At 36.9% G+C, this 14442-nt stretch overlaps 1 protein-coding gene across 1 annotated transcript in view; it reads right to left on the bottom strand.

The window, feature by feature from the left end:
• Positions 1-6649: 6649 nt before the first annotated feature.
• The window catches only part of TAFA4 (TAFA chemokine like family member 4), a 269005-nt gene continuing 261212 nt past the window's right edge, over positions 6650-14442 (bottom strand). Inside the window, exon 6 of the mRNA XM_056108019.1 lies at positions 6650-7061. Within this exon, the coding sequence (XP_055963994.1) occupies positions 7050-7061 (12 nt within the window). The 3' untranslated portion in view covers positions 6650-7049. The remainder of the gene's footprint in view (positions 7062-14442) is intronic.

Here is a 14442-nt window from a genome sequence, read left to right as displayed (position 1 = left end):
CTGCATGCAAGGCAATCACCCTACCTGCTGTGCTATTGCTCCAGCTGCAATAGTACAACTGCAGGGCGTTTGCCTTGCACGCGGCCAGCCGACCCGGTCGACCCAGGTTTGATTCCTCCGCCCCTCTCGGAGAAGGCCAGCAAGCTACCGAGAGTATCTCGCCCGCACGGCTACCCCTCACGTATGCGATATGCCAAACACAGTAACAAGAAGTCTCAAATGGAGACGTTACTGGGACCGCTCGAGCAAATTTATGGTTTTAAAAGTACAAAATCGGAGTTATAGATATAGTATAGCAGATAGAGCATTTGCCTTGCACATGGCTAACCTGGGTTCAATCCCCAGTGTCCCCAGAACTTCCAAGAGTGATCCCTAAGCACTGTCAGGAGCAAGCTCAGGCGAAGTCCCCAAAGCACAAAATTACTGCACCTTCACCACTATCGAAATGTAAGAGCCTCCACCAAATGTCCAATGTTATCCTGTTGAGCAGATTCCTATTATTAAATTGAATACTCCTCTTCCTTGCTTACGTTCCCTTTCTATATTTGATATGTAAGGAGTGAAAAGAGAACCTACACAGTTCTCTGTGAAGCACAAGATGGAGGGAGTAACAAATGAAGAAGATGGACTACACCAATCTTTTGTCTAATGAGAAGTGAAGTAAGAGCTCTCCAGCTCACATTCCTTTCTACTCCTTTCTTGCTGACCACAGTGCAAGTATCTACAAGATCAAATCAGTGTCCTTGGCACTGATTTTCCACAGGCAGTCTCTTTCCCTGAGAAAGTCAGACACAACATCGTTTAAAAAGCCTCTCCTCAGTTCCTATTCTTCCCCTGAGTTCTATAGAGAATCAGAGAGATGGTGATTAAAATAGCATATGGCAACATCAAATACCAATTTTTCCAATTGGAACAGTTTCAAGAGCTCCGACAACTTTTTCTCAAGTTGAAACACCATAGTCTAATACTAGCTTCTTTACTGTGGCATTAGGAATCACTTTCAGTTCTCTCTCAGATATACATCACTTATAAATATCTAAATTTGTCGAAGTAATATCCTGACTTTAACCCATGCTCCCATTAACCTGGTCAAGGCAGTCTGTTCTATTGATTTGTACATGAGAATGTGTGAGGAAACTATAACTTGCTTTCTTTCATGTTTTCTCTTCATTTATTTCATTGCAAAGGTAGCACAAGATGAATTTATTTCCTGTGATGTCTATGGATGGTTTATGATTATAATACTGAATGTCAAACTTAATATATGGAACAAAGTAAGGGTGAAGAAGCAATCCTAAAGAACAGGACAGGGTCCAGATCAGTACAGCAGGTAGGGGCACTTACCTTGCATGTTGCCAACTCGGGTTCAGTCCCTGGTACCACATATGTTCCCCAGAGCACCATCAGGAGTTATCTCTGAGTAGAGAACACTGCTGGGAGTGGCCCTCAAACAAAAACAAAACAACAAACAAAAAAGGGCAGGGAAGTTCAGAGACCTAAACTAAGCTACAGGATGTAGAGATTCAGATGTGGATGTGGAGAGCCAAAGTTCATTTGCTTGCTTTTATCCTTTGATGATTAATTCCAATTATTCAATTAATAATTCAGTGTCCTTAACCATTTTGATGACTCCTCATTAAGAGAATCAAAGATGATAATTAAAAGATAGGTCAGAGACCTTACCCACAGAGAGCAAAGAACCCAAGTGAACAACAAGAAAGGAGCATCATTTTATATTCTTAACATGTAAGTAGGTTATGAATATTGATAGCACCAACCAGAAGAAAGAGGGACTGAAATATGGGCTTGCAGAGCCATGCTTTGTTCACAGCCCAAAATCAATACTAGAGCATTGCCCAACATGCATCAGTAACCGTTCATCAATTATTTACCCAGCTCTTTTGTTCAAAGTTTCTGTTTACAAGATTTCTTAGTAACTTGAAAATGATTGTTTCCTTTCACCTGGTTGCAGGATAGGGCCTGAGTTAGTTTTGTTATTTTTTGGGTCACACTTGGTGGTGCTCAGGGCTCACTCCTGGCTCTGAGCTCAGGGATCAGGGTACATATGAAGTGCTGGGGACCGAACATGGGCTAGCCGCATACAAGGTTAGCTGCCTTACACACTGTGCTATCTCTCTGATAGGGTCTGGGTTTTTTATGAGAAGAACTTGAAAGAAAAACATTTGTATAAATACGTGGCTTCTGTCATTTCTAAACGCAGGCTCAGATCAAGACTTATATTGACCTTATTTTGGGAATCCTCACTTCCATCAAAGGCTTTGACCTGACAATCAGGAGAACAAGGACCATTTTTTAACCTCAAGCCCAAATGAAAGCCAAGTGAAAAAGAGTTGTTACCTTGAGTTGTTCCCCAGTTTGTCCTTGTTGCCCAGTTTGTCATTTCTCAAGGTATAACTGACTTGGAAACAAGGGAATTGCACTTTAAGTTCTACCCTTCTTTGGTCCCATTTGTCTGTCAGCTGTTTTCACTTAAAATTTAAGTCTGTTTTGAGGTGAGGGCCTGCTGAATGCTTTTCTTTTTGCTCAAGGTGACTACTTGGCCAACAGTTTACACATAGGAGAAACAACTTCATTAAGAACTTCATTTTTGCTACTCACCATTCTACATTTTCTGATCAGATGTTTGCCAAAACAAAAACTCTGTCAGGTAGCACAAGGACCATTTGATAAACTGAAATTTACAATACAAGTCATTGAGAGAAGTATATAGAAACTCAAATATCAATGTTGAACTCCTTGCCACTGCCTATTCTGAGCAATAAACCAATTTAAAAATGTCATGTTCTGGGGCTGGAGTGATAGTACGCTGGGTAGGGTGTTTGCCTTGCAAACAGTCAACCCTGGTTCGATTCCCAGCATCCCATATGGTCCCCTGAGCACCACCAGGAGTAATTCCTGAGTGCAAAGCCAGGAGAAACCCCTGTGCATCGCTGGGTGTGACCCAAAAAGCAAAAAGAAAAACAAACAAACAAACAAACAAACAAAATCATGTTCTTCCATTCCATGGAGCAGGAATTGGCAAATTAGTCTATAAAGAGCTAAGTATTAAATATTTTAAGCTTTGTCTACCATTCAGACTCTATGACAACCAATCTGCTCTACTGTCAGAGATAATACATAAATGAATGTCATGGCTGTGTCCCAATGCATCTTTATTGACAAAAATGGACAGGCTGTATTTGACTTACAGATTGCAGTTTGCCAACCCCTAATGTAGTAGAATCCTTACTCTTTTAGTACAACTCTTAAATTAATCTTGTCTAAGTTAGGACCATTCCATTCATATTCTATACTCAAGCATTGCCCTCCACAATGCCATAGAGAGGATATCATTTTGAGTTTAACACATTGATTCATACTAATAAATATTTTGTATTAGATTTATTATTAAAAATTATCATAAAAAATCACTTGTCTATTTCAGAGTGACGCTAAATGGTGAAGAGAGGCATTAGATTGCAATGGATTCACCCTTGCCAAGTGAGTCCTTAGGCTCTATCAAAGAAAATTTAGGGCCAAAGACTGGCCTCTATTGTGAATTAGGCATTTTAGTGAGGTGTGTTTTCCATTGCCACTTTCATAAGTCGACTGCCAAGTTTGTATATCAACAAATTCTCTCCAGAAAAAAACAAAATTCTAGGGTCAGGGAAATAGCTCGGAGTTTGGAGTGTTGGAACACATGCATGCTTGTGCAAGGCTCTGAGGTAAGTCCTCAGTACCTTGAATCTCCCCACTCCAAGCATCATTGGGTGGACCCTGAAACACTGAATCGAACACAACACCACCATGTCCAGGAAGAAGTGGTGCGCAATTCTCTCTCTCTCCCCCCTTCCTCTCTCCCCCTCTTTCTTCCTCCCCCACGCTCCCCCTTTCTCCCTCCCTATCCCTCTCCTCCCTCTCCTTCTCCCTCCCCCCTCCCTCTCCCTCCCTCTCTTTCTCCTCCTATCCATCCCACACACACCAGCACAGCTAGAAGTTCCTATTTTAAATATATATAGAATTTTATATTATATATGTATACACACCTATATACATATTTACATATATATGCATGTAAAAGCCACGACATGAGTAAATTCAAATAGATAGCAACTGACCAAGTAACCATGGTCCTGCATGAGGGAGTATAAATTCATTGTCTCCTCTCATTCTCTATAAGGAGTATAATCATGGAAGAATATGGGCTCAGTATTGCTGTATAATCTTCTCTAAAATACCTTGGAAATACACATATGCTGAGGCTTCATTGAAATATCTGAAACCTCTATTCAAAAGTGCCAGGGAGAAAGGCTAGAGTCCTGCCAGTATATACAGGGTATAAACAACCTATGGTTCTTTAACCATGTAAGACTAAATATTCAGGTGATATTTGAAATATTATCACAGATCAGCAATCTCCTTTAAATGAAAGGTGTGACCATTCTTTATGATGGTTTTTAAACTCAAGTAGAAAATTCAACTATGAATATTTTACCCAACTTTAAATATTTATAAGACTTATTAGCATATTAGCATATTCTGAAGCAATTGCAAAGGCTGCGTGTGCTGGACACAAATTTGATAAAGCAGGAACAGATACCAGACACTACTACCCAGATTCTAAATATGGCATCTCCCTGACACTTAAAACATACCTGGAATAATCAATGTTACTTTCTTAAATATTAAAATAATATTTTGTTATTTTTAAAAGACTCACTGTATAATTATCAATAGTATATAGCTGCGTGAGTTTAGGCAAGTTTAATTTTATTAAATTATAAATTCTCCACTATAATATTGGAATATTGAGTAGAAAATAAATAATGCAATTAAAAGTACATTATTTCCCCAACAGCTCAGACTGGGGCAGGGGAGTTGTATCTCAGAAGGTTCAGTTAAGTTTGATGCATGAACAGACTTCTAGTTTTTCAAACACAGGCAGTAAAAATGTGCACAAGGTTTAGAGTGGCATATCTGAACCTAGGGGGTTCGCTCTAAAGTCTAGGGGATCACTACATCCTTTGAATGAGATTCAGGCTGAATTCACATAGGTGGGAGTTCCATGTTTTAGAATATAACAATTTATTCAGGTAATCTCAGGTTCCTTGAGACTACAAGTGCCATCAGTTGAGGGGCTAACGATGTTATGACTCAGAGCCTCACAACACTCTGGGTGACTTTGCCCTACATTCTGTAGAAAAATATAACAATAATAATAAATTCCTCCATCTAATCCCCTACAGAAATAAAATAAAAACTATAACATTAAAATAATTCTCAAAGAAAGCTCCGTTTCAGGGTTAACTTTTGAAGTAGGTAAAAAGCACAATTTTCTGCAATTATGGATGAATTGGCAGCTTTGATACCAGCCATTTTCCCAAATGGACCATTCATTCTCTAGAAATGGTTTATACCTTAGAAATATAGCTCAAGGTGAAGCAGTGTCATTTTTATTTTATCTTATTTGGTGTACAATTATTGGGAGAAGAAACAATATAGCCATCTATATATAGACATCCAGTTTGTCATAGAGTAAACATTCCCAAAATTGAATGCTATTTTTAAAAAGGTACTTTGTTTCTTTTCACATTTGTATTTAAAATTTGTGAGCTTAGGATGTCAATACAAAGTCTTAAGGCATTAAATAATACAAAACTTAACACTCCATCAGCAGAATGAATTTTACTTTCTAATATGAGAGTACCAATTCTGGTAAGTATTTAAGTCAGTCAAATTCAAACAAAATTAAGCAAACAAAAGACTACTGTCTCCTTCCATTCCTTTGGTAAGAATAAAATATAACTTCTATAAACAATATTATATTATTAGTTCCTCCCATAATTATGAAATGAACAAGAATAATTAACAGTGGTAAATATGCTTTTGGCATATCTTAGTATAAAAAAATCTATCCATGTTATAATAGTAGTGTGTATTTTAATAACATTATACATTTTAAAAATCTAAATCAGTTACTTTTCATCTATAATGTTTCTGCAGGACAGCATCTCAGAATATTTGAAGATATGTCAGCAGCAAAAATCATTAAACCAAAGAATAAATGATTCTGATTTCCCTTAATTTAAAGAAGATGACTAATAAGTAAGTAGGGAAAGATCAAAGTTAAAAATAAATCATCTACAATCTAAAAATTCTGCATTTCAAGTCTTCTGTCTGAGTGGAAACAAAATATTTTAATATAATTGACATAAACTGGATCTAAGAACTCATCCTTGATCTAAACAAGACAATTTTGTATTTTAAATGATTCACCTCAATAACTAGGCATACGCCATAAAAATCCCAACAGGTTTTATTTCTTTTGTTGATATGACATGATCAAGCTTTGGTTATAAAATATTACAGTTGATATGCTTCCTTAGAACTCAGTGAAATAGTGTGCTGTCATAAAAAAAAATCCCATTTTACTTCTGCTAACCTGTTGAAGAAATTAAAACACAAAATTTTAAATCATTAAAAGAAAAAGTATAAATGCACATACAATAACCCCCAATAAGTCTTTTTATTTTCAAGGATTATAAATTTTTATACACCCCTTATTCACAGTTCATTAACCTACATTTGTGAATGTATTTCCAAAATGTTTTGGTATTCAGTACCCTCCCAAAGCCACATTAATGCGATGGCTAGCAGAAAACTTTAAAAAAGAAACAGAACGAGGAGCCAGTGAAACAAATATCCATGTTCCTTTGTAATCGCAGAAAGAAATTGAAAACAAATTCTTCAGTGGCAATCCATTTTAAAGTCTCTGAATTGTTCATCCAGGTTGTCTTGGAGGTATGTTCCCAGGGAATGCAGATAGGGCATCAATTTGGCAGCCTGTGTTTATAATTCAATGTAATAAGATCATGAAGTAGAAAGGGCAGAGACAGTTACGTGAACGCCACTTTACAGCACACATATGCAAATGTGATGTTGCTGAAATCCAAGAAAGACCATTTCCCACAACGTGGACAGGACTGTAATCCAAACAAGAGAGCTCTGCATCCTGTCAATCCTCTGGAATTGAAGCAAACCTCTGTTTGCTACCGTGTCACCTAAAACAAATTTAAAAAATAGGCATTCAACACCCCTTATCCACCAAAAGGAAATAATCCTTCCTTCCACTGGATTCATACCTTGTCTGCATCATTTATGCAGTTTTGCGGTTTGGGCCTTTATCCGAAACCAACCTCACCAAATCAACTGTTTAAATCAATTTCTTCTTTACATTTCTTGCCTTTAAGTTGCAGAGAACACATTCATGAAGGTTTCTATAACATGGTGTTATGCATCTAGATTGATATTTTGTGGAGCTGTAAAACTCCCATTAGATGAGGTATATTCATTACCCAACAAGCTAACTCATGCATGCTAAGCACGCTTTGTTAAAGGCACTAAATTTTTTCAAATGAAAGATTATTAAAATGAGAATATGTCAAGATCAAAATGCCATCTCTGTTACTTCCCCAGTTATCTTTCATATTGTAATGATAATTTTGTAAAAATGCAATATTTACTGAGGATATACATCCATTCACTAGTCCTGGTTTTGTTTCCATTTTTCTTAATATCCAGGGTCATTATTTTACTTACAATATAAGAAAATAGAACATTTTACATAAATAGGAATTTACATCCTTTGATTTGCTCACATAAGAAAAGTTACAGGTGGGGCTGGAGCAATAGCACAATGGGTAGGGTGCATGCCTTGCACGCAGTCAACCCGGGTTTGATTCCCAGCATCCCATATGGTCCCCCGAGCACCGCCAGGAGTGATTCCTGAGTGCAAAGCCAGGAGTGACCCCTGAGCATCGCCCGGTGTGACCCAAAAAGAAAAAAAAAAAGAAAAAGCAAAGTTACAGGTTAGATCATCAATGTACCTGCTACAAATATTTAAAGCTTAAGTCTAACCTCTATTTCATAAAAATGTTTTTTGATAACACAATCAGCATGCCTTTTGTACCAGATGTTTTATTATCCAAATCTCAGCTTTGCTACTAACTAGCAGTTGAACAGTTTTTTGGATTATTCAGGAATAATATATCAAACCAAATAAAACTAGGGGCTAGAGTTGACCTACTACATGGAACCAAATATAAAATATCTTAGCTTTGCAGGGATACAGTCACTGTTACAACTATGCCTTTATGCTTTGAAACTGAACATAAACAAAAGAACGGGTATTTATAAATTCTAAAATTTGGATTTCGAATTATTTTAATGTGGACTGAAATATTTCCCTTCTGATTTTTTTGATGATCTAAAACTGTAAGTCCCATTCTTAGCTCACAGGCCATACAAAATAAGCCAAGAGCTAGATTTGATTTATAAATTGCAGTTAGCTAATGCCTACTCTAGAACCTAGCTTTTTAAACAATGAATCATGATGCCATGTAGAATAATTGGAGGTAGAGGCTGCCAAAAATTTGGCTCCAGCAAAAGGCTTCTAAACATGCAATGTCCTGAATTAACTGAAATATAATGAATTGGAGTCAAAAGGGTTAAATAGGTCAATATGTGAAATGGTGGTTGTGCTAATAGGGAAAAAGTTAATGCAGCATAAGGAAGTAGGAATATCGGGTCTCCTGTTTTACGGAAGATTTTCAGGAAAGGTGGCTATTCAAGTAACAATCTAGGAATGTTGGGTCAGACTATTAACTTGGCTGGGCTGATGAAAGCTGAAGGTGGCAAGACTGATGAACAGTATATGGGGTAATAAGACAAAGAATGGAGGAATTACCCAGGATGGGAGAAGCATGCTGAAAGTAGACTATAGACCAAACATGACTGCCATTCAACACCTCTTTTGCAAACTACAACACCCAAAAGAAGAGAGAGAACAAAGGGGAATGCCCTGCCACAGAGGCAGGGTGGGATGGGGGATGGGGGGTAGGAGGAATACTGGGACCCATGGTGGTGGAAAATAAGCACTGGTGGAGAGATGGGTACTTTATCATTGTATAACTGAAACTCAAGCACAAAAATTTGTAAGTCTACAACTGTACCTCATGGTGTTTCACAAAATAAAATAAATAAATTTAATAAATTAATATTTAATATTAATATTTATCATTATAATAAATATAAACAATTAATATTTAATAAAATTAATAAAATTTGATAAAAATAAATTAAAAATAAAATAAAATAAAATATTAAGAAAAATAAAATTTTGCATGCAGGTCAAAAAAAAAAGAATGGAGGAATTATCAAACAATGAGGTTGGTCATTTCCGAGATAAGGGAGATATCTTTGCCATAGTTTCTTTATCTGCCAATGAGAAAACTAACACCTGCTTCTTCAGTTGTAGAAAAGAGTGAATAAAACATGAACTGGAACGTTGGCCCCTTGTATCCACCGACCTATCATGTGGTTGGCACCTAGAAAATGATAGCTTTTGTCACATTAGCTGTTCCCAGTTAGGTGCTTTATGTATACATATAGGTGCTATAGATAGAGATAACATATGTATATGTTATCTGTTTACAGCTATGTATGAATCTACATTCAGGATGTTATTCTCAAAAGAACCTTATTTAAGAAAACTCATTCTCCATGCTCCTTTTGCTTGAACATCCATAGTAAAACTTTGAAAAATTTTGGATGATAAGATGCTTTCATATTTATTTTTCAAAACTTCCTTTTGCTTATTGTACTTGGATTGACTTTAAAGTCCTGGTAGATAAGAAATTGCATTTATGCCAAGCACTCTCAAAGACTACCCTGCCCCCTTAGCAATTCAAGATCAAGTCATAGAGATCAAGCAAGCCAAGGTTTCAAGGGAAAAGTGTCAACTCAAGAGAACCTTGAAAGAAATGCAATTTCAGAAGAAATAAGAGATGTCTAAAGCAATGGAATATGAGAATACATGGTCCCCTGGGTCAGGAACAACGAAGATCAAGCTGCTTAGGCTGTATTTTCCACATCAATTACCAATAGAGTTCCATTGATGGTCTCTCATTAAGGAGTATCTTACAATGGGATTTTACCCTAATGGCACCAAAAACATAGCCAATGAAACTAAGAAAGCAGAGTTCAAGGGAAGCTCAGACCAGGAGTGTCTGCATTTTACTTGTTAATTAGAATCATGCTAAGAACATCTTTTTTAATGAAGGGTTTTCTAAGCCATATCACAGAATTACTATTGTATCTTAGGATGGGGCTCAGAATATTTTTAAAATGGCTCCCATGATATTTTTGTGGCCAGTAATATATTAGGCAAAAAAGGATAAGGGTGACCCATAGCTGTAGCCCATGAGACAGAGAAAGACCAATCAGAAAGTGTTTAGAGAACAGATAAGGATTGGCTTATTTTAGATAAGGTCGGCAATGAAAAGAAAGCCTGTTGCTTAAATAAATACTACTTCTAGTTTTCCAACACAAAATATTGGAATTATTTAGGAGCTGGAGTCATAGCAAAGAGGGTAGGGCTCTTGCTCTATATGGCCAATCTGGGGTCAATGACTAGCACCCCATCTGGTCCTCCAAACCCTGTCAGAAGTGATCCCTGAGCACAGAGCCTGGAGAGAGTCCTGAGCACTATGGGGTGTGAACAAAAATATAAGAAATATTTAGACACTGAAATTTTGAAAAACAAAATGAATAGATCCAAAGAGTGTTAGCAACGGCAAGAGCCCTATCTACTATACTATTGCCCTGGCACCTAAAATCTAAACATTTGGAGATTTTCAAACACTATTAACATCTTTTGAAAGGGTTCTCCTGTGCATTTCAGGATTTTAAATAACAGGCAATCCTTTCATTCTACAAATAAGAAATATGAGAATTTTTTGGAGCGATAGCACAGCGGTAGGGCGTTCACCTTACAAGCGGCCAACATGGCTGACCCGAGTTCGATTCCTCCATCCCTCTCGGAGAGCCTGGCAAGCTACCGAGAGTATCTCGCCCGCACGGCAGAGCCTGGCAAGCTAACCCGTGACGCATTCGATATGCCAAACACAGTAACAACAAAGTCTCCAATGGAGACGTTACTGGGCCCGCTCGAGCAAATCCACGATCAACCGGAGGGCCTTTACCTTTACCTTTACCTTGGTTTCATGAAGAATTTAAAAATGCCAAATACATGTGGTGTTTTTTTTTTTTTTGGTGTGGGGAGGGGAAATACCACCAGCATGAATTAAAATACCTGTAACCTTCCAAACCTTTTATTAAAGTGTCCAGATAAAACCTGCAAAGAAATGCCAATAGAACTTTGATTTAATTCTCATTTTCATTTGTTATCTTCTCACTTTAATTTTTATTGAGGAGCTAACATTGGTTGGTGGCACTATATATGTTAAGAATATGGTTGAACAATTTTTCAAATGTATGCCACCACACCAGACCCACAATAAAATACTAAATCTCCTTCACCATGGCCCAATTCACCCCTCAAAACTTTGCTCCCAACCTTCCTTGCCTTCTGACAATCGAATTGGAGATCAGAAAATAAGGGTTAGTTTTATTCTTATTTGTTGTTACTCTACTGTTTAATAGGCCACACATAAGTGAAATTAAACTGGTTTTTTCTCATTTATTTCACTTAAACAGTCACCTCGAGTCTATGCATGTTGCCATAAATAGTAAACAGTAAAACTGTATTCTTTCCAATAGTTTTGTAGTATTTAAGAACTGGCATACTACTGTCCAAAGTGGCTACACGAATTTACATCCCCACCAAAGTCTATGAGCTTTCTCTACCCTTTTCTCCATATCCTTGACAACATTTGTTGTTGCTTGAAGTTTTGATATAATCTATCCCTGCAAGCCTGAGGTGATTCTGTGGTTTCAATTCCTCATTCCCAATAGGAAGGGAGTAGATGAGCATTTCTTCATGTATCTCTTGGCTATTTGTATGGGGTTTTGGAGATGAACTTTGATCAATTGGGTTGTTTGATTGGGTTGTTAGTTATTTTGATGTTGAACTTTCTATAAAAAGCATGAACTTTTTATGTATCTTGAATATTAGCTCCATGTCCAACATGTGATGTGCAAATATATTCTCAACCACAGTATGACATCTTTGATAAGAGTTTCTTTGGCTGCACAGAAGCTTTGAAGTTTGACAAACAGCTTTGGCTTTCTATTTATCACCTGTTGTCTCCCTTGATGTTGAATTCATGTTCTGTTCTAGGGACATTTCAAAGGCTTATGTGACGGAGAGTATAGTCTGCATTATCTTCTGTGTATTTTATGATCTTAAGACTTATATCCAAATTCATACCTTTTTGTGTACAGAGTGTATGGTTACAGTTAGTTTCATTCTTTACATATAGTTGTTATATTTTCTGTATTAAGAAATTTATCAAACAGACTTTGGTTTCTTTTTTTGATTTAATTTGTCAAACAGATTTTGATTTCTCCTTACTATGTTCTTGTCTCGTTTGCCATAGATTGATTAACCATATATCTGTGGATTTATTTCTGGGATCTCTACTGGTCAGTGTGTCTGTTTTTATTCCAATATTACACTGACTTTAGCACAGCGGTAGGGCGTTCGCCTTACAAGCGGCCAACATGGCCGACCCGAGTTCGATTCCTCCACCCCTCTCGGAGAGCCCGGCAAGCTACCGAGAGTATTGGATATGCCAGACACAGTAACAACAAAGTCTCCAATGGAGACGTTACTGGGCCCACTCGAGCAAATCGACGATCAACGGGAGGGCCTTTACTTACTTTACTTTTAATTAATATTACTTTTTATTTATTTTTTAAATCTAATTCCCCAATGACAGGAGAATCTTTTTTTTCTTTGCTTTTGCTTTTTGGGTAACACCCAGAGATGCACAGGGGTTACTCCCAGCTCTGCACTCAGGAATTACCCCTGACAGTGCTCAGGGAACCGTATGGGATGCTGGGAATCAGACCCGGGTCGGCCACATGCAAGGCAAATGCCCTATTCGCTGTGCTATTGCTCCAGCCTCCTATTATTAACTTTTAAAGAGAGGAAATGTGTTCATCCAATTTTCTTTTTTCTTGGGATTGCTTTTCTATTCAGAGGCTTTTAAGGTTTTATACACAAAATATTTTGTATTTAATACTATTTCCTATCAATATCATTGAAAATTTAATAGGGACTACACTGAATCTGTATATTGTTTTAGAGAATATAGTCATTTAAGCAATTCTTCCATTCTATAAGCATGGCCCATCTATTTCTTTGTGTCTTCTACTTAATAAGATCTTGCATTTTTCATCATATATGTTGTCCACTCCATTGTTAAATTTATTTCTAGATATTTAATTCTTGATGCAATTGTATGTGGAATCTAAAATGTTTTAATGTATTTTAATTCTGGATAATTTCCATATAGAAATGCAACTGATATTTGTATATATTTATTTTATAGTTTGCCATTTTATTGTATTGATTATTGCAACAATAAATTTAATTATTACTCAATTATTAAATTAAGTTTTATAATGTCTTGAAGGCTTTTACATATACTATTAAATCATCTGTAAATAGCAATAGTTTTGCTTATTTTCCAGTTTGGATTTTTCTTGCCTAATTTCTCTGGGTAGGACTTTCAACACTGTGTTACAGTGGGGAGAGGAGACAGCTTGTCTTATCCAGAGGGAAAGTTTGTTTTCCTCTACTGAGCATAATGCTAGTTATGGATTTGTCATATCTGACCTTCATTTTCTAAGTTATGAACGCCCATTCTAAGGACATTAAGGCTTATGTGATGGAAAATATACTTTGCATTATCTTCTGTGTATTTTGTAATTTTAAAACATATCCAAATTCATAGCTCCACCCATATTTTATTTATTTATTAATTACTTTTTGGGGGGTCACACCCGGCAATGCTCAGGGGTTACTCCTGGCTCTGCACTCAGAATCACTCCTGGTGATGCTCAGGGGACCATATGGAATGCCGAGGATCAAACCCAGATCGGCCATATGCAAGGCAAATGCCCCACCCGCTGTACTATCGCTCGGGCCACTCCACCCATATTTTATTGATAGTATTACAAATGGAAGTTGAATTTTGTTAAATTCTTAATAAGATAATCACATCATATTTTGATGATTTTTATATTGTATTATTTTTGTAGGTAGAACTATTCTTACATCCATAATATAAATCCTGTGTACTCATAATACATCATGCTTTTAATATATCGTTGAATTAAGCTCAATTTTGTTGAGTAGTTTTGTATAGATATTTATCATGTTATTTATTGACCTGTACTTTTCTATTGTGTTTTTTTTTTATTAGAGCCATGCTGGCCTGATAAAAATCTGCTTGAGCCAGACTGATAGTATAAGGACGAAGGTACTTGCCTTCCATGTAGCTTATCCTGGTTTGATCCCTGGCACCACATGGTCCTGAGTATTGCACCACAAGATGCAGCCCCAAAATCTCACACACCAACACCCTCCCATAAAAACAATACCTAGGTGTCTGAGAAACAGTAACCTGGGAAGGC

This window comes from Sorex fumeus, unplaced genomic scaffold, assembly GCF_029834395.1.
Source record: "Sorex fumeus unplaced genomic scaffold, SorFum_2.1 ptg000191l, whole genome shotgun sequence".
Lineage (NCBI taxonomy): Eukaryota > Metazoa > Chordata > Mammalia > Eulipotyphla > Soricidae > Sorex > Sorex fumeus.
Note: the sequence above shows the minus strand (reverse complement) of the source record. Positions and strands in the feature narration are given on the sequence as shown.